This window comes from Artibeus jamaicensis, unplaced genomic scaffold (assembly GCF_021234435.1).
Source record: "Artibeus jamaicensis isolate MK-2021 breed Jamaican fruit bat unplaced genomic scaffold, CSHL_Jam_final contig_233, whole genome shotgun sequence".
Lineage (NCBI taxonomy): Eukaryota > Metazoa > Chordata > Mammalia > Chiroptera > Phyllostomidae > Artibeus > Artibeus jamaicensis.
This window is the reverse complement of record NW_026521486.1, coordinates 44,247,684-44,272,757: the sequence shown is the minus strand read 5'-3', so window position 1 is coordinate 44,272,757 and position 25,074 is coordinate 44,247,684. Positions and strand designations below refer to the sequence as shown.

The 25,074-nt window shown below is 38.7% G+C and overlaps 1 protein-coding gene and 1 pseudogene across 1 annotated transcript in view; both read left to right on the top strand.

The window, feature by feature from the left end:
- Positions 1-5,738: 5,738 nt before the first annotated feature.
- LOC119061702 (60S ribosomal protein L7-like) lies at positions 5,739-6,970 on the top strand (annotated as a pseudogene).
- Positions 6,971-11,338: 4,368 nt separating this feature from the next.
- The window catches only part of ADAMTS20 (ADAM metallopeptidase with thrombospondin type 1 motif 20), a 165,952-nt gene continuing 152,216 nt past the window's right edge, over positions 11,339-25,074 (top strand). Inside the window, exons 1-2 of the mRNA XM_037162336.2 lie at positions 11,339-11,495; positions 12,065-12,426. Coding sequence (XP_037018231.2) covers positions 11,405-11,495; positions 12,065-12,426 — 453 coding nt within the window. The 5' untranslated portion in view covers positions 11,339-11,404. The remainder of the gene's footprint in view (positions 11,496-12,064; positions 12,427-25,074) is intronic.

Below are 25,074 nucleotides of genomic sequence, written 5' to 3'. Positions count from 1 at the left end.
AGCTACCGTCATGTTAGCCTGAGAAATTTCCAGGTACCTCCTCAGTTAGAACAGACTTGCATTATTAGCTCCTTCCATTGTTTCCAGAGTTTTACAATTTAAGCTAGACAGGGAGAGAGCACTTCTTTCTTCTGCCCTTGGGATGATGCCATCCTTCCCTGCACTGACTCGCTAAAGGCTCCCTGCCTTATTGTCACCCTATTCTGGGGGGTATTCCACCTCATTTGGCATTCATCATGTCACTGGGGGAAACTTCAAGCCTGGCTCCCCTGTTCTCTGATCTTTTGCCATCTCTTTTCCTGGAAAAGCTCTACTGGTTAAATGCCAGTGTCCATTTTCAATTTAACACCTCCTTAAAAGAAATTTATTTTTGCTTTTCCTAAAAATAGTTTATTGTTGTCATAATATAGGACTTAAAAAATCTTAGTGGTGATAATTCTTTTGGTCTTTTCTATACCTAATAGATTGCAAGAAATTTGTCTCATTGGTAAAAGGAAATGTAGACTATATTACTTACTAAATACTTTGTTTAGAAGGAAGAATTTTATTTATATGGATCTTAGGCCATAAACAATCAAGGATGTATAACCAACCAATTTTCAGGACCAAGACATTTTCATTCATTATACTTTACAGAATTCCAGTATAAGATCATTTTAGAAGAAACAATTGTATAATAATTTAGAAAAACTTATTTCTTTAGAGCAATTGACTCTTCCAATTATATTTAATTTTTCATGGAGTACTAACATCACTCTATATAGAAAGTTAATTGATGTATTCAGTGTGAATTCAGTGTCAGAAAAACACCATCAGTAATTCTCTAATATTTGTATAACCAACAGATTATGGAACTTAATGTGCAGTAGAGTATAAAAAGGTCAAAAAGTTATAAATAAGATGTAAAATTATGATTGGACTCATGGCAATTCTACATTTCCTTGGGTAAACTTAGCACTGCATGTTTTAAAAGAAAAACAATGGATTATTTGTGAATCCCTCAAGAAATCAAGAGAAAGTTATTCATTTCCTTTTTTTCCCTCCCTCCCTCTCTCCCTCTTTCTCCCTCTCTCACTCTTTCTCTTCCCTTCCTTCCTTTTCTAACTCATGGGTTAAATATAATGTAGTTAGCAATGTATTTTAATTAAATATAAATTTGTTCTTTGGAAGAATATAATGTCCCTTTCCTTTTTATTTTTAAAAGAAAAATGGAATATATAGTTAAAGTGACTGCTAATAGCCATGGAAGATATTTTTGCCAGAATTTTCCTGATTGTTTTGGCTTGTGAGATTCTACTTACGAACTCTGGTTATTGAATTAAATTGTATCAGGAAATAAATATTTATACCTAACATATTTAACATCCTGAACTTCTTTTAAATCTTTTCCATATAGTAAAATTTTTTTGGTATTTTATATGATGATATTTAAATTTAAAAACTGTTTAGTGTGGTATTAGACACACATATACATAGAAAAATACATAAAAGTGCAAATGTTTAAACTTTCACAAATTAAACCCACCTGTATGACTAGTACCCAGAGCAAGAAAAAGAATGCTACCAGCATCTTAGAAGCTCATTTATCTTTACTCTAATCTCTATTCTCCCCACCCTGAAGGTTAGTCACTGCCTTCCAATGACATGGAGTAGTTTTGCCTGCTTTTGTACACTGCATATAGAATTGAGTAGTAGTATGTGCTCTTTGGTTTTTGGGGGAATAGTATGAGTCTTTCTCTAAAGAATATTTTTGTGAGATTCATTCATGTTGTTGCATACACTGAGTTGTAGTTTGTATACTCTCATTTCGTCTACACTTTCATTGTGTGTATAGACCACAATTTGTTGCCCTGTTTTACTGTAGATTGGCTTTTGGGCAGTTCCTAGTTTTTGGCTATTACAAAGTAGTAGCAGTGAACACTCTTGTACATGTCTCTCCTTCAAGTTATAGGAGTATTTCTTGTGAGGGTAAACTTCACATATGTTCAGCAGTTTCCAAAGCAGTTGTAGCAATTTGCATCCCTACCAGCTGTGTCTGAGAGCGCTCACCGAACCACATCCTTGTTACCAGTGGGTGTTTTCCTTCCTCCAGATTTATCCCTTCTAAATACGTTACCCTATGTTTTCTTTAAGCACTGTATGGCTTCATCTTTTGCTTTTAGACCTGCCATTCACCTGGAACTGATTTTTGGGTATGTTGTGGAGTAGGGAATCACATTTTAGTTTATTATTTTTATTATTAAATTTGTATTCAATGTATTTGAAAATAGGTATTATTAAATATTAATATAATTAAATACTTGTTCTGATTATATAGTATATTAATATCATTTTATTATATTATAATTAAATTGTTATCATTAAATCACCTTTTAATTATTATTGCTTAAGGAGTACATGCTCATTGGAGAGAAAAGTGGAGAATACATATTAGTTATGATCTGCTGTTGAAAATATCATCAGTGGCGCTGTGGTATATATATTTCTACACACTGCTTTGGTTATTATTTATTAGTTTTATTACTTAGTGATACTGTTGTGAAAGTTGTTATTTTTTATTTTTCTCCATTATTGAAACTGTGGATAAGATGTCTAGTTCTTTCTCTTCGAACCTCCCCCTCATCACTCATGACAAAAAACAAAACAAATATCTCTAGGAAAATGAGTACCTTCTTATTGTACGCTTCCTATATTACAGGCTAAGTTCTCAAGGAGACTTTTCAGTTTTCCTTTCCCTGTGGCAAATTTTCCCACTGAAGTCAGTTAAACACTCTATTTTCACTATATCAAAGGCCCATAGTTTGTTTTCTCTTTCATTTTCACTGTATCTTTATTAATTCATTAATTCTGTTTTCCTCTAAGTTTCTCCCAATATTTGAATTATTTGCTAAATTTTCATTTCTTTTACAAAATTAATCTAAAATTTTAAGGTTATAGATTTTCTTCTGAGTCTGGAATCTTACACAAAGACATACATAAGGTTTGTTTTCTACATAAAACTATTTTATTAATTATGTTATTTAGGTCTTTTATATTCTCACTTATGTTCTTGCCCTTTTCCTCTCCCATGAACTGATAGATGTGAATTTAAATCTCCCACTACTAATCTGTTTTTTTCTGTATCTACTTATAATACAATTTCTGCAACATGGAGGTGGTTGTTATGCTATATCATAATATATTCATGACTGCCATATATTTATATAATTATTTTTCATTTTACTTTATAAAATTGGCATTCTCTTCCGTTACTCAACATTTGTTTTAGTATTATCTCTAAGTTAAAATTTTTCAGAAAAATATTCTCTGAGTTCTTGCATATTCAAAACTGTTTGTATATAGTCTGAACTTGAAGGTCAGCTTGCTAGATACAATCTTAGGCTCAGATATGTTTCCTGAGTATACAGGGTGAGGCAAATGTAGGTTTACAGTTGTGAGCATGTGAAACATAGAGTTTATTTTTGTATTATTTTCCATATGAACAACTGTAAACCTACTTTTGTCCCACCCTGTATATATTAAAGTCATTTCACTGTTTTATGATGTTGAATATTGCTGTAGAGGAATATGAATATAATGTAATTATCTTGTTCTTATCAATAACATTTATTTTGCCTGATTGCCTAAAAAGTTTTTATTTTAAAGCCCAATAGCTTTACTATCAAATATCTTGATATTGATCATTTTTGGTCAATTCTTTTGAAGTCTTTTCCATATGCAGATTCAGGTATTTTATTTCAACAAAAGTGTTACTGAATTATAACTTCACATTTGTTCTGTTCATTTGTTTGATTCATCTTTTCCTTAGTGGCTATTCCAAATGTGTGTATGTGAATCTCAGATGCATATCTTTTTTATTTATTGTTTTCTCCCTCCCCTCTCCTCCCCTCCCCTCTCTTCCTCCCTCCCTCCCTCCCTTCCTTCCTGTCTTTATTTTCATTTCCCATTTTACCACATTCCTTATTGTTTAATTCATATATTTTAATCCTTCACATGCTATTTTCAATTTTATCCAGGTGCCTTTCTCTCCTCTCCTTTTTCCTGAGTTCTGCTATATCATATATTATTACTTCCTATTGCCTTTCTATATCTTCCATGAGTTCTTATTTTCTGCTCTGAGGTCCCACTTCAAAAGAAATCTCTCATTTTCTTTAATTCAAAATTTATCTGCTCCATGGCAACAATTTTCTAGTGTTTCTTCACCTGCAGGTAAGTTATGATGCTCTTGCCCACATCTGTTTCTTATAGTTATTTGCATTTAGTGTATGCGATCCTTTAGTAGAAAAACAGAAAGAAAGAGAGAGAGAGAGAAAGAAAAGAAAAGAAAGAAAGAAAGAAAGAAAGAAAGAAAGAAAGAAAGAAAGAAAGAAAGAAAGAAAGAAAGAAAGAAAAGAAAAAGATCACCCTTGAATTAACTGAATTTTCCTGGACTGGCTGCTTGTTGGGGCTGAGAGGTGCAGGCATCCTGGCTGCTCTCTTTCTCTGCTCTCATGGAGACAGATGCCTGCAGTAGCTCTGGCGCCTCTTTGTTATTATTTGCATAGCCCACTTGTTCTGCTTCTCTGGAAAAACGCAGTCCAGGAGCACTTCTGCTAACAGACCGGCTCATGTCCTTAACCTCTGATGTCCCACACAAGGACTACTGCTTTCACAAGACAGGGTTAGCTCTCACCTTCAGAAAATATATTTTTTCTGGTGTTACTTGATATCTATCCCTGCTGAGCCTTATTGCTCCTTCCTGAATATTTTCTTTTCTTTTTTCACATGGCTCCTATCTCACTTGTATATAATAACCATTTCATGATCCAGGAGTTATCATTTTACTTTTTTTCTGTGTTAAAGATAAAGCAATTTCCAGGAGGAGAAGATTAACTACCCCAATGAATATAGCAATATAAATCTTTTATGTTTATTTTCTTGTCACATTTGAATAACATGTAATATTTCAGTCTAAAGGTAGTGCACATGCATGTGAAGAAATTTCACAAGAATAGGAGAACCACCCAAAAAGATTAGAAGTAGCAGTGCCTCTGCCTCATACAGACCTATGAATAGGGTCTGTTCCCATTAACTACACTGGAAAACCTTCTGATGTGAGAACTTTGGGTGAAGTACACAGAAGGTTCTTGCCTCAGTAGTGGGGAATAATTTTTCCTAGCCTGAGAACTGTTTTACTCTTACTTGACAAATCTTAAAAGCAAGGTGAGAAAGGGATCTAACTGTTTCTAAGCAACTTAATTGCACCCAAGAGCAAAGATCAAGTATATAAGAACACAAAAATAATCAGTACCCCAAAAGGCAAAATTCACAATGTGTGACAAGTCAAAAATTAGCAGGGATTAAAAGAAGCAGGAAAATATGACCAATACTAATAAGGGAAAAGTAAATAAATCAAAACTTACCAAAGAAATGGTAATGATTCATTCTACCATATGTTAGAATGAACTTTCAAAGAATTATTATAACTGTATGCCATAAGTTAAAAAAGTTAAGTAGAGGTTTGTAAGATACAAATAGGAACCAAACTAAATTTCTAGAGATAAAATTATTATACATGAGATGAAATATACACTGAATAGAATCAACTGAAAATTAGACATGGTAGAAGAAAAGATTAGTGAATTTAAAGACAGCAAAAAACATCCAAAATGAAACACAGAAAGAAAGAATTTAAAAAACAGAGTTTCAGTGAATTGCAGGATGGTTTCATGCAGCCTCAAATGTTTATATTTGGAGTCCTTGGATGAGAGGAAAAAGATGTCCACCAAAATATTCCTAAAAAGAAATAACCCTGTCCTGACTGGTGTGGCTCAATGGATTGCATGCTGGCCCGTGAACCAAAGGGTTGAGAGTTCGATTCCCAGTCAGGGCACATGCTTGGGTTGTGGGCCAGGTCCCCATTCGAGGGTGTGTGAGAGGCAACCACACACTGAAGTTTTTCTCCCTCTCTTTCTAAAAATAAATTAAAAAATCTTTTAAAAACTGCTTTTAAAAATCATAATGGCCCCAAATTTTGTAAATTTGATAAAAATAATAAACTCAGTTCCAAAATACTCAAGGAACTCTATTCACAAGAAACAAGAGAAAAACCACATCAAGTCCCACTATAAAAAAATTGCATAAACTAATCATGAAGAGAAAAATCTTATAAACAGTTACAAGAAGAGATATCCTATGTACAAAAGATAAGAATGACAATTTTTTTTCTGCGGGAACCAAGGAGGGTGCAGAAGAGAATAAGCAGAATGTTCTTGCTGTGTCAGAAACTCTTAAGAAAAAGTGAAGAAATTTGGAAGAGCTGAAGATCAAGCAAGCACCTGAGAAAGAAGTTTGCACACAAGATGCTTCGAAAGGCAAGAAGGAAGCTTATCTATGAGAAAGCTAAGCACTATCACAAGGAATATGGGCAGATGAGCAGAACTGAGATTTGAATGGCTAGGATGGCAAGAAAAGCTGGCAACTTTCATGTACTGGTGGAACCCAAATTGGCATTTGTCAACAGGATCAGAGGTGTCAGAGGTGTGAGCCCAAAGGTCCAAAAGGTGCTGAAGCCTCTTTGCCTTCGCCAGATCTTCAATACACTTTTGTTAAGTGCAACAAGACTTCAATGAACATGTTGTGGATTGTGGAAGCATGTATTACATGGGGTCATCCAAATCTGAAGTCAGTAAATGAATTGATCTACAAGCATGGTTATGGCAAAATCAACAACAAAAAATGAATTGTCCTGATAGATACTTCATTGATTGCTCAGTCTCTTGGTGAATATGGCATCATCTGCATGGAGGGTGTGATTCATGAGATCGATACTGTTGGAAAGTGCTTCAAAGAGGCAAACAACTGCCTATGGCCATTCAAATTATATTCTCTACAAGGTAGGATGAAGAAACAGACCACCCATTTTGTAGAAGGTAGAGATGCTGGTAACAGGGAAGGCCAGATCAGCAGGCTTATTAGAAGGATGAACTAAGGTATCAACCATGGTTATTTTTGTAATCTGGCCAGTTAATAAACAGTAATTGCTTTGAAATTAAAAAAAAAGAATGACAATTTTTTTGTTAGAAAAACCTCAAGCAAGAGGAGAGTAGACTAAAATCTTTAAAGTATTAAAAGGAAAAAGAAAACAACCTCAACTTAGAATTCTATACCCAGGAAAAATAAGTTTCAAAAATAAAGGTCAAATATTGAATTTTAAAGACATACAAAATTCAAAAGAAGTCATCATCACCACACATATTGTAAGAAATGTTAAAGGAAGCCTTGAAAGCAGGGGGAAAGTGATACCAAATGGAAATAACTTGAAATAAAACAACAAAAAAGCAATGTAGGATTTATAACACTTACAAAAATTAAATGCATAGGGACAATAGTGCAAGGCTGGGAGAAAAGAAATGGAACTGTCACACTATCACTTGAAGGTAGGCAGAGATAAATTAAAGAATTATACATAAATTAAATTCTAATTTAATTAATTTCTAGGGTAACCACCTAGATAACAGAATAGTTATAACTAATAAAGGAGATTAAATAGAATGGTAAAACACATTCAGTTAATCCAAAAGAAGACAAAAAAGAACGAACATAACAAATAGGAAAATATAAAATAAACAGCAAGATCATAGACTTGAATGTAAACATATTATTATATTAAATATAAGTGGTATAGATAGCTGAATTAAGACAGAGATGGTAAGATTGGCTGGCAATTTGCCCAGTTCTCCTTGGTTCTATACATTTTAATATTAGTACTAATTTAGCCAATGAATATTTAATTTATTTCTGTTCAGTGAGGACGCAGCCTTTGGCGCTGGGACACTGCCACAAACAGGCCGTCTGTAGTTCCTGCTCACACGATCCTTACAGTCTGGTCAGCAGGTAAGTCAATAAAAAATAGAACAGAATTCTTGGGCAGAGGAATTTGATTCTTCCTTGCATACCTGGAAACAACAATGCTTTAAAAATCACTAACACAATGACCATAGCTTGTACCATTTAAGTTACAATGATGACTGATTTCCCACACCTGCTACAAGATACGAAGGGTTTTTACTAAACAACTGACCCCTGTAATTCAGAGTGGAGCAGCATCTATGAGGTCTCCTGCCAAACCCACTTCTGTGCTTTTATCATTTCCCAATTCTCTCTCCCTGTTAAGTCAATGGGTCTCAACTTGGGCCAGTTTTGTTTCTAGGGAAGATTTGACAAGGTGAAAATGTTTTGGGTTGTCATGACGGGTGGGGTACTACAGGCATCAAGTGAGTGGAGGCCGGACTGCTGCTTAACATTCTCCATTACACAGTGCAGCCCCTATAACCACAAATCACCTACCTCAAATGTCAATATTGTGTCTTGATTGAGAAAGCCTGAACTTGGCTGACCAATTCATCCCTGTTTGCCCAGGATTGCCCAAGTTTTAACACTGACAGGCTAGCATCTTAGGAAACTCTCTAGTCTCAGGTAAACAGTAAAGACTGATCATCCTATCTCCTACCTACTAATATTAGAAAAGCAGTCTGTCTTCAAATAGTTGTGCCTTTTGGTGCATTCAGTTACCTATTATAATAATCCTAATCAGCATGAATATGAATTTAGCACATATTTTTGTTCAGTATTGTGCCAAGCTTGTTTACCTGCATGATCCCTTTGAGTCACCTTAACAATTGCATGAGATTGAGATTACTACCTCCTTTTACAACTGATAAAATGTAAGCTTATAAAGTTCAGGTAAATTGAATATTACACAGCTGGGGAGGGTAGACTCGGGATGACAAGATCTACCTTGTGTATAGTGACTACATGGCCATAGTACTGCTTTCCAAGATTGAAGATATTTTTTCTACACTGTGCCAACCTCATAGCATAACTTGTATTTATAATGACTATTGGAACAATAAGCCAAACAAAAGTACATTTTATGTAAATAGGGCTTTCATTCTCTGAGCTGCTGGTTACAACAGCATTGCACTAGATTTGAGCGTGCATGGAGTAAACTTTTTTACAAAAGTGTACAGATTAAAACCACAGAACTTGACTCTAACTGGATATGTGATTTGAGTGAATTACTCAATTTCTCTTAGTACTATGGAGGAAGGTGAAATTAAACGGGCTAATCTCTCTGAAGTCCTGTGTATAGTGCTTAGTCTATTAATAAAATTTCATAAGTGGTACCTGTAAGGATCAAGGTGAGGAAATTACCTGATTTAAATGGCACAGATCAGCTTCTTCATGACAATTTCATTCGTAGAGGATGAGAAAGGAAGAGGACAAAAAATGTGACAATCCTAATGGTATAGTCTAACAGTAAAAAGACATTGGAGTCAGAAAGGACTGTGGACCTCCACCATTGTTATTTAGATAATATATGAAAATGTAATATCTATTAAATAAGGAAACAATGCTTTTTACTGAACATGGTAAAGATTATAATGACATAGAATACACATCCCATACATTTTCCTATTTTTTGAAAAGAAAATAAATAGCCATATTCTTAAATATTGTCCTCAAGTAGTTAGAGTAGGCTGAAAATCAAATACTCCATTACGAATACTACTTTGAGTGACATTCAGCAATGGGATGAAATCTCTATTTGCAGCCAGCGGTCAGATAGCCAATTAAACAGGTGCAGTTCTATTTTCTGTTATTTGTATGAGGGAAGGCATGACTCCTAATGTAAAGATGCATTCACAGCTGAAATGTAATTAAAATCACTAAATTATAATGTACTGAAGGTAACCACTAAACAGACAGGTGTTGGCAAAGTCTGCTTTTGTTTTGTTTAGAGCAACTGCATGTTTATCTAGAAAAACACCAGTAGAAGTCTAATTCTGCGATGAATGAAATGACACTTGTGTAAAGGTGTACAAAGGAAGGGGATTGATTGTAGGAGAATTACCATGCAAGCTGGGTAATTTGCTTGGCAGAAAGTAAGATGAAACTCTCCTCTCTATAACGTTGTTCCACTTTTGTAGTGAGCAACAGATGGACCAAGTGTATGATGTACAAGTAAGAGGCTTGTCACAAGAGGTCAATTCAAAGCAAACAGAAATTTCATTGTTGAGAGCTCACAGGAGGAAGGACAACCAGGGACTAAATTGAGAGTGTATTCTTTTGTGTTTGTGAAGATTTGTCCATATATCCCTTTACTTTTTCTTTTCTATTCTCTCTCTAGGTTGAATTTCAAGTCAATCTGACTATTTCCTTCCCTTTGTTTTCATACTGGTTTTGGAGAGAAGCAATTATAGAATCGAAAGTCAAACAGGTAGATCTGGGAGATGAGAAAGTAGTTCTGAAATGGTAATTGCTTTCCGCTGCCCCTGAGAGCCAGCCAGCAGACACAGGTGCCTTTCATAGATACGCGTGACACGAGTGGATTCAGAGCTGCAATAATTATTTTGGAAGGTAATTGTGGATACGAGGATATTATAAATAAAGAAAATATGATCAGTTTTTTAAAAAAGTAAAACCATCAGACGAAAGTCTCATAAAAATATTGACTCACAGGCAGGAGCAGATTCAAGTTTTCTGGGGCTCAACATTTATATAATTTTGGGCCCCTTTATATGCCCATTAAATACAAACAATGAATATTAAAAGGACCGTTAGTTATTGAGCTTTGGAGAATTAGATCCTTTTCTTTTCTAATTTCTTTAAACAATTTCCAGAAATTCCCACCCAGAAGTGCTTGCTGATTGCAACCTCAGCTTGCCCTCAGCACTTAACAACACTCTTAAACCCCAACAACTCCTCGGACACAGGGGCCCTGGCAAACGAGGCCTGGCCTACGATAACTTTCTGCTGTAGCTTATTTTATCTTGTTTGAGAAGCCTGAAATTACCGTGAAACATAAATAACAGAAACTTTCCATCTGATGCTTGTTATTTCATTATAAGAACTTCAAACCTCGCACACTTATCATCTGTGGACCTCGGCTACTCCGCGTGCGGCTGCGAGCTGGGGGTGGGCTGCACGCCCTCGGGCCGGCCGGGGCCGCGCCTCCCGCCGATTGGTCGGGCCCTGGGGGCGGGCTCTCCCCCGCGCTGGCCCGGCTCGGGGCAGCTATATTGGCATCGTTTCTGCTGGGTCGAGTCGCTTCCTTGCGCGGAGCTGGACTGAAGCGAAGAGCTTCTGAGGGCGGTACTGGCGCAGGAAGCGGAGCGAGGCTGCCAAGAGCGAGGAGGGGGCTTCGGGGCTGCAGTGCGATGAAGCAGCGGCTCAGCGAGCGGAGGCTGGCAGTGTGGCTGGACGGGCCGGCCCGGGGCCGGGGCAGCTGCTCCGGAGGCTGCTGAGGCGCCTCGGCTGCAGCGCGGGGAGCGGCGGGCTAGAGGGAGGAGAGGCAGCGGAGCGCGCGGCGAGCCGGCTGGCTGGGATTGGCCTCCCGGGTTGGGATCTCCCTGGTGGAACCATGCGGGTGGCCAAGTGGCTGACGGGGCTGCTCTACCAGCTCTCGCTCTTCATCACCAGGTCTTGGGAAGTTCACTTCCATCCCAGGCAAGGTAAGGTCACCGCGAGGCGCCTTCAGCAGCGAAGTGCGGACTCGGGGCCCGAGTGGGACAGCCGGACCGAGCGGGGGGAGTGAACGGCTCAGCCCACTGGGGAACCCTGGCTCTGCAGGGGCTCCCAGGCTCCCGGATCAGTCATCCTCCTAAGCATCCCCAGAGGTTGCCGCTGCCTCGATTTTCGGGGAATCGTGCTTCAGGGACACGACTCCTCCCTGGGACCACGCGGTGGGGGCGCGTGGGGCAGGGTGGCGCGTGCGCTCGCAGGGCAGGAGTTCGCGGCGGCGGGGAAACGGAGAGGGATGGGGGAAGGAGGTGGGCTGCTCAGGGCCGTGGATGTCAGGGCCTTTGCTTGGGGAGGGTGGAGCGAGTCGGGGGGGTGTGGGAAAGCAGACACACAGCGCACGTGTGTGTGCGCGCGCGCTCGCCATCCTGTGTGCCTTCCTCGGTCCCCAGGGTGTATCGGAACCTGGGACCTTGGATCTTTTAACGTTTGGTTAAAGAAGTTTGGGGTCGGGCGCTGGAAACACGTGGGGGACTCACTGGCCCTGTCGCTGTGGTTGCAGAAGCGCTAGTGAGGACACTGGCCTCATACGAAGTGGTGACCCCAGCGCGGGTCAACGAGTTCGGTGAAGTGTTCCCTCAGAGCCACCACTTCAGTCGGAGGAAGCGCAGCTCCGAGGCGCCGGAGCCCGCGCCGCTCAGGACCCACTACCGAATCAGTGCCTACGGGCAGCTCTTCCAGCTGAACCTGAGTGCGGACGCGGCCTTTCTGGCGCCGGGCTACACCGAGGTGCATTTGGGAGCCCCTGCTCGTGGGGCGCAGGAAAGCAACGCGGCGACCCCCGACCTGCGCCACTGCTTCTACCGCGGCCAGGTCAATGCTCGGGAGGATCACACAGCTGTGTTCAGCCTCTGTGGAGGCCTGGTAAGTGCCCTCGGGTCCTTTGACATTTTCTTGGTATCCACTCAAGGGCTCCGTTCAGGCAGCCTCCATGCAATGGGTTTTTCTGAGTTGGTGGTTGGTGACCCGAGAGATCAGAGTGGGTCACCGGAGGGATTAACACCTACATGAACCCAAGCCAGTGCAGAGGCCACTCCTTCCTGCAGTGAAAGGGGTTTAAAAGAAAAGCAGGTCTACCTGCTGGGCAAAATGGACTCTACTGTGAAAAGTTGAGAGCTCTCGAAAGTGTGAGGCAGAGGCTGGGTTAGTGAGTCAGGGAGTGGCCTATAGCCTCTGCTACAAGTGAAGTGTGGTTTCCCTCAGACACATCCATTCCCGGCCATCCGTTGAGGCAAAACCCCTGCATTTACTTAAATTTGTTTCTTAAATTCAGGATGGTAGAAGGAAAAGAATGAATATACCTAGAATGAGAGGTTTGGAAGGAAGAGTTGGTTTTCAATAGTATGGGGATGGTCAATAATCAGTGAAGTACAGAAAACAGAAGAGGTCGAATCTGCCTGTTTAAAATGCACTTAAAAAATGTACAGTATCTACAATGGCCCGATGCCAGTGCATGGCCATTAGAGCGACAGGAGTAAAAGATGAGGACTTTGTGAAAAACAAAAACAACCAACCTCATTGTGGAGAGAGGAAATTAAATGAAACACATAAACACAGTATTGTGTTCTCTAAGACAGGTTTTAAATCTTTTTGCCTTGAATTTCTTTAGTACTCTCCCCTAAATTCTTCTAAAATAACTTGTGTGTTATTTTACATACTTAAAATGATCTAGTTGCCTTAATTTTTTTTAAAAAAGATTTTTATTTTAGGGAGTGGGGAAGGGAGGAGGAAAGGGGGAGACATCAATGTGTGGTTGCCTCTCAGGCGCCCCCTACTGGGAACCTGGCCTGCAACCCAGTCATGTGCCCTGACCAGGAATCAAACCTGTGACCCTTTTGTTTGCAGGCCTGCATGCAATGCACTTAGCTACACCAGCCAGGGCTAATTGACTTCCTTTTGAATACCAACAGTAATAAAAAATGTTACAACTATTACAATTTGTGGTGTCATGATGTATATTTCTTTAATGCATTAAATAGCTATTGGGGTGGGGCAGTTTTACTACTCTGCTTTTCCAGTGGTTTTGACTATAAAAGATCCAGAGAGCTACACCAACTCTAATGTAATATAAAAGTATCATTTTATTGGTAACAAAGTCACAGTGTCCGTGGTTTTTTCCTACAATCATAACTGTAGGAAATATTAATTACCAGAGGTTAGTGGAAATAAAGATGTAACAGTTTCCCATCTGAGTTCATGAAACCCAAGGCAGATAACACTTCTATTTAAATATATGCACTCACCTTATCATTAACTCCTCTGATAAAAATGTGTTCAAGCAGAGATAACAACTAGGATTTTGGTTACAGGATTCTACTTCATCTAGTGTTCATCTCAAGTAGTTTAGCTTTTTTTTTTTTTTTGAAAAATTTAGAAAAGTAGTTGTAGAACATTGACACTGTTTATTCTTTGATTAAGTAAAAACAAATAACAGTTCTCACCTGGGCATATATTATACTTCATCACAGTTTAATTGATGTCAGATGTATTCCTAGGTGTAAATATTGTTCATTACTAAATAAAATTGGAAAGTTTCTTTGGTCTTTTTTGTGCTATTATCTTGAGCTATGTTTACATGAAATGCCTTTAACAATTTTCTTTCTGTTGTGGGGAAGTGTAAAATACTTGCAACATCAGAATGGCAGAAACACACTGATATTTATATGGTCATTTACACATTAAGAGAAAGAAAGATACTCTCTTTTATAGAACCTTTCTAAATAATGTTTAATTTGTCTGAAAAATTCTATATTTACTAGCACAAATTTGTCAGTCAATTTTTTAAATGGAAAGTTTTGGGGCCACAGTGGTTAATAAAGCCGTACAAGTTTGAAGTGTACAATTCTATATTGGATCATCTGCACACTGCATCCTGTGCTTGCCACCCAGAGTCAAGTCTCTTCTCACCCCTCTTTGCCCTCGTCCACCAGTCCCCACCACTCTCTCCCTTTGGCAGTGAATCACTATACTTTTGTCTGTGTCTGGGTTTTGTTTTCTCCTTAATCCCTTTAACTTTCTTACCTGGCTCTCTTCCCTCTGAAAGCTGTCAGTCTGTTCTGTTTCCACAATCCAATTTCTTTTGTGTGTGTTAATTTTGTTCATTAAATTCCACATATAAGTAAAATATGTTATTTGCTTTTGTCTGACTGGCCTTTTTAACTTAGCATAATATAGGTCCATCCATGCTTTTGCAAAAGGTAAGATTCACTTTTTTATGACCAAGTAGTAACTCATTGTGTAAAAGTATCACAACTTCTTAATTCACTCATCTACTGATGGACACTTGGGCTGCTTCCAAATCTTGACTAGTGCAAATAATGCTGCAATGAACATAAGGGTGCATATATTTTTTTTGAATTAATGTTTCAGGTTTTTTTAGATATATTTCCAGAAGTGGAATTTTACTGGGTCTTAAGGCAGTTCCATTTTTAATTTTTTTATGAGGAATCTCCATACTGTTTTCCACAGTGGCTGCACCAGTCTGCCAACAGTGCAGGAGGGTTTCCTTTTCTCCACATCCTCACCCACACCCAACATTTCTTTGTTGACTTATTGATGATAGTCATTCTGACAGCTGTGAGTTTAATTGGCAGCTCTCTGATGATTAGTGATGTTGAGCAATTTTTTAATATCTACTGCCCATCTGTATGTCCTTTTTGGAGAAGTGTCTATTCAGGTCACTTGCCCATTTTTTAAATTGGATTGTTTGTTTTCTTGGTGTTGAGTTGTATAAGGTCTTTACAAATTTTAGAAATTAACCCTTTATCAGATGTATCATTGGGAAATATCTTCTCTTTCTGATAGCTCATTATTGGTATATAAAAATGACACCAATTTTGAATATTTTGTATTCAGCTAGTTTACTGAATTTATCAGTTCTAGTGGTTTTTTTATGGAGTCTTTAGGATTTTCTGTATACAATATCATGTCATCTACAAATAATGACAGTTTTACTTTTCTAACTTGGATGCCTTTTATTTTTCTTGTTTGATTGCTGTGGCTAGGACTTCCAGTACTATGTTGAATAAGAGTGGCAAAAATGAACATTGCTGTTTTGTTCTTGATCTTAAAGGGAACACTTTTAGTTTTTGCCCGTTGAGTATGATGTTGGCTTTGGGTTTGTCATATGTGGCCTTTGTTACATTGAGGTATGTTCCATGTATTACCACTTTGAGATTTTTTTAAAAATCATAAATGGGTGCTAGATTCCATCAAATGCTTTTTCTACATTTATTGATATGATCATGTGATTTTTATCCTTCATTTTGTTTATGTGATATATCATGTTCATTGATTTGCAAATGTACTAACCTTGCACCCTCCAAATAAATCCCACTTGATCATGGCATATGATCTTTTTAATGTATTGCTGGATCCAGTTTGGTAATAATTTGTTGAGGATTTTAGCATCTATGTTCATCAGGGATATTGGCCTATAATTTTTGTTTTCTGAGTGTGTTTATCTGGCTTTGGAATTAGAATAATCCTGGCCTCATAAAATGAGCTTGGGAGTCTTCCCTTCTCTTAAATTTTTTTGACTAGTTTTTGAGACAGATAGGTGTTAGTTCTTCTTTGAATGTTTGGTAAAATTTATCTAGGAAGCCATCCAGTCAAGGACTTGTATTTATTAGGATTTTAAAATTATTTCTTCAAGTTCATTAGTAATCTGTTCATATTTTCTGATTCTTCCTGATTTAATTTTGGAAAATTGTATGTCTTTAGTAACTTATTTTTACCCAGTTGGTATATAATTGTTTGTAATATTTTCTTAGGTATTTTTGTGGTGTTTGTTGTCCCTCCTTTTTTTTTTTTATGAGTCTGGTAAAGGTTCATCAGTCTTTATCTTTCCAAGAACCCTCTCTTGGTTTCATTGTTCTTTTGTGTTTTTTTTTTTAAGTTCATGTTATTTCCTTCCACTCTAATCTTTATTATTTCCTTTCTTCTCAGTATAGGCTTTGTTATTTTTCTAGTTCTTTTTGGTGTAGAGTTAGATTGTTTGAGGTTTTTCTTGCTTTTTGAGGGTGGTCTGTAATGCTATGAATTTCTCTCTTAGGACTGCTTTCACTGTGTCCCACAGATACTAGGTTCTTGGGTTCTTATTTTCATTTGTCTCAAGGTAACCTTTGATTTCTTCCTTGATCTCATTGTTAATCCTTCACTGTTTTGTTGCATGTTATTTAGCCTCCATGTGTTTGAGTGCTTTTTGAAAAATTTTATTTTTAGTTTCATACCATTGTGGTTGGAGAATATGCTTGACATGATTTCAGTCTCCTTGAATTTATTAAGACTTCTTTTGTGTCCTAACATGCTCTATCCTAGAGAATGTCCCATGTGCACTTGAAAAGAACACATATTCTGTTTGGGGATGAAATGTTCTGTAACTATGAAGTAAATGTATCTGGTGCAGTGTGTCATTTAAGGCTGCTATTGTTTTGCTGATTTTTTTCTTATTTCCGGGGGGTTTCTGGAGGATCTATCTGTTGATGTCAGTGGGGTGTTAAAATTTTGTATTATGACTATATTACTATTGATCTCCCTTTATGTTCATCAAGATTTTTTTATGTTTAGGTGCTTCTTTGTTGGGTATGAATATGTTTATAAGGTTTATATTCTCTCGTTGGGTCAATCCCTTAAGTATTATATAGTGACCTTCTTTGTCTCTTGTGATAGCATTTGTTTTGAAGTCTATTTTTTCCTGATATAACTATTGCTACCCCAGCTTTTCTCTGGTTTCCATTTTCATGGAACATCTTTTTCCATTCTTGCACTTTCAGTCTGTGTGTATTTTTTTCTGAGGGGGGTCTCTTGTAGACTGTATATATCTGGGCCGGGTTTTCTTCTCCATTCAGTTACCCTATATCTTTTGATTGGAGCACTTAGTTTGTTTCCATTTAAAGTTATTGATGGGTACTTATTTATTGCCATTTTATTTTTATACTAATGTTCTCCTCTTTCTTTTTTTCTTCTTAATGAAGGCCCTTTAACATTTCCTGCAATACTGTTTCAATGTTAATGAACTCCTTTAATTAAAAAAAATATTTTATTTATTTATTTGAGGAGAACAGAGGGAGTAAGAGAGAGGGAGAACAATCAGTGTGAGAGAGGAACACCAATCAATTGCCTCTCATACATGCCCTGACTGGGGATTGAACCTGCCACCCTGGCATGTACTCTGACTGGGAATCGAACTGGTGACCTTTCCCTTTGCGGGACAATGCTCAACCAACTGAGCCACACCAGTCAGGGCCCTTTAGCTTTTTTGTTTGTTTGGGAAATTCTTTATTTTGCCTTAAGTGTTAAATTATAACCTTCTGGATAGAGTAATATTGGTTGTAGGTCCTTGCTTTTCATCACTTTGAATATTTCATACCAGTCCCTTTTGGCTTGAACTGTTTTTGCTGAGAAGTCAACTGACAGACATAATTATGGGATCTTCCTTGTAGTTAACTAATTGTCTTTTTTTTTGCTACTTTTAAGTTTCTCTCTCTATTTCTAACTTTTGCCATTTTAATTATGTTGTATTTTGGGTTGAGCCTTTTTAGGTTCATCTTGACAGGGACTTTCTTTGCTTCCTGGACTTATATATATTTTTTTCTTCACCAGGTTTTGGAAGTTTTCCTCCATTATTTCTTCAAACAGTTTCTTGATCTCTTGCTCTCTCTCTCTTCTCCTTCTGCTACCTCTATGATATGGACATTGCTAGGCTTGATGTTGTTCCAGAACTCCCTTAGATTTTCTTCATTTAAAAAAATTGTTTTTGTGCTGTCCTTGAGCATTTTCTATTTCTGGTCATTTAAATCATCAAATTGAATCTTTGCTTCATTTAACCGCTATTTATTCCTTCTAGTGTATTCTTCATTTCAGATACTGTAGTCTTAATTTTTCATTGGTTCTTTCTTATGGTTTCTATGTCCTTTTTAATGCTTACTGCCTCTTTGTTTGATTTCTCACTGAGACCATTTTTTTCTTCATAACTTTTTTATTGTTCAAGTACAGTTGTCTGCATTTTCCTCCCACCACTCCCCTCTGACCCAGCTATACCTACCTCCCTCCCCTGGTCCCACCACTTCACCCTTGGTTTTGTCCATGTATCCTTTATAGTTGTTCCTGAAGACCCTTCCCCCTTTTTCCTCCATTATCCCCTCTCACCAGTAACTTCTAGTTACTGTCAGTTTGTTCTTAATTTCAAGGTCTCTGGTAATATTTTGCTTGCTTGCTTGTTTTGTTGATTAGGTTCCATTAAAGGTGAGATCATATGGTATTTGTCTTTTACTACCTGACTTATTTCACTTAGCATAATGCATTCCAGTTCCATCTATGCTGTTGCAAAGGGTAGGAGCTCCTTCTTTCTTTCTGCTGTGTAGTATTCCATTGTGTAAATGTATCATAGTTTTTTCATCCATTCATTTACTAATGGGTTGCTTCAAGCACTTGGCTATTGTAAATTATGCTGGTATGAACATTGGGGTGCATAGGTTCTTTTGGATTGGTGTTTTGGGGTTTTTAGGATATAATCCCAGCAGTGGAATTGTGGGGTCAAAAGGCAGTTCCATTTTTAGTTTTCTGAGGAAATTTCATACTGTTTTCCACAGTGGCTGCACCAGTCTGCAATCCAACAGTGCACTAGGGTTCCCTTTTCTCCACATCCTCTGTAACACTTGTTTGTTGATTTGTTTATGATGGCCATTCTGACCTTTGTGAAGTGGTATCTCATTGTGTTTTTAATTTGCATAAGATCACCCATTCATCCCCTAAGGTCTTTGAGCATCTTTATAGTCACTGTTTTAGATTCTGCTTCTGGTATCTTGGTTGCTTCCATTTCATTTAGTTCTTTTTCTGAGGCTTTTTGTTTTTTCATTTGGGGCACAGTTCTTTGTCTCCCCATTTTGTCTGTCTTTTTGTGTTTGTGTGTATTAGGTAGGTCTGCTATGACTCCCAAACTTTTTATGATGTCTTTATGATACAGCGGTCTTGTGGGTCTCAGTGGTGCAGTCTTCTAGATCACCTGAGCTAGGTACTACAGGAATGTTTCTTGAGTGGGTTATGTGTGCCCTTCCATTGTAGTTGGGTCTGGAATGCTGTTGGCCTGTTCAGGGGTGGAGTTAACCCTCAGGCTGGCTGACTAAATAGACCTTGATCATTGTGTAAAGGGGATGCTCCCTGAGGCCTACCAGAATCCTTCTTTGGGTATGCTGCTTGTGTGGATAGTTGTTTTGAGGTCTGGTGTGGTCTGAAGCCCACCATTGGTTGCATTGGTTCTGGGTACACTTATGTGTGGTTCCAGTACAGGTCAATATCAGCTATTGTGTATAATTGTCCTTGGGCTGCCTGTCTGGATCTACCATGCTGTTCACTGTTTGTGTCTACTACTGTTGGGCTTGGGTGTGCTTGAGAGGGACTAATCTATGTACAAGAATCAGCTTCCTCCAGGTCTGACCTGGGGACAGATCAATAAAAGGTCCAAGTCTTCCTGAGGTCTCCTTCCACTTGTTGGCTACTCCACAGCCCCCTGAGTTTGCTGGGACTTGCTTCAGAGCCATCCAGAGAAAACTGTAGAGAAGACCCAGGCTCCACTGTACATTGTGGAAGGGTTGTACAGACCCACGATGTATGAGCATGGTAGGGCAGGGCAACTGAAGTAGGGAGGATGGGGCTAGTGGGTTCCCTACTTGGGGATTGGGTGGTCAGGTACACAGTGGGGGTAAGTACCCCTACTCTAGAGCCATAGCACTCAGTGTCTATCAGAATTTCCAACTCTAGCTCCCCCAGGAAGAATGCACTATAGGTTCAGTTTGGATGTCTCCACTTCAGGAGCAAGTTCAGCAGGGCAAGCCACCCAGACTTGGGAGGACAGATCAAAAGAATATCCTGTTGGGGGTGGTGCTGGCCATCCCGTAGGAGGGAGGCAAGCACTTTGCCTTTTCGCTGCTCCACATCCACACAATCCAGTGCCCAACCCAGTGTCCATCCAAGTCCCAGACAGGAGCCTCTGAGAGACCTTTGTGCCGTGAAGTTCCCAGCTCTGAGCAGCACTATCCATCCTGTACCCTCCTGCCCAGCAGAACTGAGCTCAGCAGGGCAGGACCACTGGAAACTTGAGACAACAGATCAAAACAGTCTCCCACAAGAGCTGGTGCCAGCCAAGCCTGAAAGAAGGGGCAAATCGGCCCCTATTCCAAAGCCAAGCAACTCACTGACTGAGTGTCTGCCTAGAGTTTCTATAGAAAGAGAGCACCAAAGGTCCATGTTGTGTGCAGCCAACAGACCTTTCTGCAGGACTTGAACTTGGCAGGGATGCGTCTCCAATAGTTAGAGGTATGGGCTGCTGCTGTAAGAATAGGAGTGCTTGTCCCTGGGAAGATCATACCTGAGGGCATGACACAGGTATGTGACATAGGTACTCAGGGCTTGGACCTCTGTAGCTGACCCTCCAGATTTCCCCTCAACATTGCACCACCCAGATCTTCTCTTCATGACTCCCACATTCCCTGAGTCACCTTCCCAGGAGCAAGTCTGAGAGCAAGATCCTGTGCACTGGCCCTTTAAGAGAGTACCTGGGTTTCTCTTAACCTTTGGCTACCTTAACCTGGGTACCTTAACCTTTGCAGCTAAGCTATCTCTCTGGCTTCCCAGCTACCCTATGTGGTTGCAGGGGCCAGTACTCTGTGTCTCCACCCTTCTTACCAGTCACTATGTGGCTTCTTCTGTAAATCCTTGGTTTTAATATTCTTGTTTAGCTGTCCTTCAGTTGGTTATCAGGTTGATTGCCCTATAATTTAATTGCAAGTCCAATTTGGTGCCATGAGGAGGTGAGTATAGCTTCCACCTACTCTCTAGCCATCTTGGAATCTCAATATGTTTTCTTGATTTAGAATTTTGCAGTATGGAAAAAACGTTCCAGATGGGAAGCATTATTAGGAGTGATGTTTCTGCTCATGTTGATTCATAATGTTGGCATAGTTCATGTGATTATTCAATATCCCCTTTTGAAATCAGAAAACAGTTGGCAATATTTAAGTCTTAACGAGAGTTTATTCTGTCTTGTCACTGTCAATTTGGATATAGTGGCCTAAGTTATTATGCATAATTAATCTGATTCATATATGTACTTTGCTTGTAAGAGACGTATTGATATATCAGAATTTAATTTGATTTAACATTTAAAAATTTTTCATACTTATGTAATTCAGTTTTAATTTCTTTATATTTGTAAGACTATGTTGGGTACATCAGTCATAGTAGAGATAGAAAATTTCCAGTAATACAACCATAATTAGAGGTACCAGGATCTAAAAATAATTACTAGTGTGATTATAGCCAACTTTATAATAGAAATTATTAGTGAGATTCATGCCATTACTTTGACCTTTCTCATATATATGTGTATATATGTATATGTGTGTGTTTGTGTGTGTATATATATATATATATGTGTGTGTGTGTGTGTATTTTTCTACCCTGACTCTGTCAATAACTGTCTTAAGTTTCATCATATAGCAGAAGTTTGGCAGAATTTAGAGTCCGTTTTTTATTTTATCAGATTCCTCTTTTTAGTCTCAGAATAAGCTTTAGATCCTGATAAAATTGTGGTACCCACAACCTGGCCCAACTAAGTTGTTTACAGATCAATCTTGATACAATATCCAAAAAGTCTGTAATGCAGACTTTGTGTCTGTGACTGTGATGATCTAACTTTGACCTCTGTCAGTCCATTAAACCCTAAACCAAAAAATTTTTACTCAGTCTTATTAACTTAGAGAGCTTTTCTTTTTTTCTGCAGTTGCTCTTTGCTTTACTTTACTTTTGTTTTTAACCATGAACTCATGGTTTTGGAACTCCTGTGCTGTCTCACAGGAGATGGACAGCAATGTGAACATTTCACCTAAAATGTCATATGGTGTGCTTGAGTGTGATATTGTTTTGTTATAGAATTACATGCTTATGATTTTGTAATAAAAGGGGGGTTATTTGTGTTGGACCCTGTACATTGATACAGAATGTATAGTTATCAGGTCTTAGTATTCCCATATTCAACTATAAATTTCATTTTCATGACCATAGTATTGATCTTAGTGTTGGTATGCTCTTGCCAAAGTAAAAGGTAGTATTTATGAATTTGGTATAACTTTGGTGAATACTTGTCACATCAGCATGTGTAAAGTGTGCAGGGCCACAACCCCTGTGCTCCACTCCCTCCCTTGTCATATTACCTGGTAGGTTCCCTTCTCCCAAAGGCCCTAGGGACTGACCTGACCACCTAGACAGTTAACTTCACCATTTCTTGGTGGGATTTAAAGCAATGCAATCTTTTCGGTTGAAAGAAACAGTTTCCAGATGTCATAAAACCAGACATTGCAGCTGGCTTATACAGTATTCTCTCTGAGTAGTTTGCAGTGGCTATGTGTTCCTTTTTGAAGTTTCTTATATGAACCATTCTGCAGCATGTCAGACACTAATCTTCTCTGGTGACTGATTGAGTTGCTCTAGTAACTTTTTGTTCGGACAAGAAATGATCACCTGGGTAACTATCAGTATCTTTACTGGTTTTTGTCTACTCTGGGACAATTTTATTTTTTAAACTTTGTTTGCCTTGAACTAATATAGCCCCAGATCATTACATGTGTCATTATGTATTCATATTTTTTGGTTGGGAAAATGCATCGGGATCTCCTTTAGTTATTCATGTATGCAGCCAAGTACTCAAACAACACTAGGGAGAATTTTTTATGCCTCTGCTTTTAACAGCCTAGTGTTAGTTGGGTCTTTCAAGAAGCAGATGGCAAGATGGGATTAAATGTGCAAGGATTTTATTTTGGGAAAGTGCCTGTATTAGAGAAAATAAGGAGAGAGTGATAAAGTCAAATAGGTGGAGAGAAGATGAGAATATTGGGTAGAAACTTCCCAGGCTGCTGGGTGGTCTAAGTAAGGCTCAGCAAAGCATGTCTCAAGCCACATTTGGCTGGAAGAAGAGTCTCATGCCTCCCTCCTAAGAATCCATTACCCTTCGCATCCTTGCCACAAACAGGTACTGACTTGGAGTAGCTCTTGGGAGGTATGGCTGGGGCACAAACACTAGGTTTGGGGGGGATTTTATTGTCAAAGAAACCATGAGTCTGTACTGAAAAAGCCTTGACTGCTTTTGTTGTAACCTGTGAACTCCCAGAATTATGCATTCCAAAGCCCAGCAACTGGGACCCCTGATTAATTATGCCCGGTATTCTCAGGGCCACCATATAGTGACACCAAGAAAACAATGAAAATAGTTGAGGAGTACAAAAAGTACTGTGTGAACTTTGAGGAGGGAGCAATTAAGAGTGTTATGAGACTTGTGTTGCAAGAAGGCTTCTCAGCTGGACTTGGAGGGATGAATAAACACATGTGGATAGGAAAACTTAAGGGCTTCTTGTGAGTCTGTGAAGCTGAAAAGTAGGGTGAAAAGGGGAAGTTGAAACCAGACCAAGGCCTGAAATGCAATGTGAAGAACGAGGGCTTGAGCTGCAGATGGTGGGTTAGTTCAATGTGTTAGGAGGGGTCTCCTGCAACACTGTGCAGGATACAAAAGGAGGCAGTGAGTTACTAAGGGGACTACTGTTGTAGTCACCTGTGGGTAAGGAAGAGGCCACTTGAAGTTAATGTAGTTTTACTGGTGAAGAAAAGTGGGTTCTCATGGAAGGTACATTACTGTAGACCAGTGTTTCTCACCTGGGGGGCAGTTTTGCCTCCCAGGGGACATTTGGCAATGTTTAGAGATACTTTGGGGTGTCACAGTTATGCAGGGGAGGGGAACCTACTGGACAAAAGTCTCTTACAGAAAAGGATTATTGAAATGTCAATAGTGTTGAACTTGAGCAACCTTTTCGGAGACCTTGGTAAGAATTCAGGACCATAAGAGGAGACCAGATGACTCTGATGTAAATGACTGAGTGGTCCTGTGGTCACTAACCAAGAACGGTGATGACAAGAGGAACTGGTGGCAAGAAAGAGAGAATTATAGACACATTTATTTGATTCTATCATAGGTTTACTTTAATCTCCATAATTGTTTGAATTTACATGTACTCTTTGTCTAGAATGCCCTTTCCCTTAAACTGCTACCCATCCTTCCAGATCCATTTTAGGCCTTTCTTGTTCTCGCTCTCCATGCTTCTCTAGACAGAGCTGGCAGGTCTTTGTTTTACCAGTGGACATCTTATGCACAATATAGTGAACTGTAGTTAGTAGTCCACACTCTCATCTCATTGTAGAGTTTAAGTGTAGGGACCATAGTCATATTTTTTGGCATACGAAGCAGCATATAGAAATTCTCAATACATGTATGTATGCACTGAGCTAAAGCAATGTTTATGAATATGTGCCAAATAATTACTAGGCTAACTCTTCTTTACATCAGTCATCTAGTGCAGGAAAATTATATTAGCAATTTTATTAAGTACTTGGATACACTTTAAAATGTATAGATTGTTTTTTTTTCAGATGATAGCTGAGTTAATTGTGTTCATATGGGCTCACATT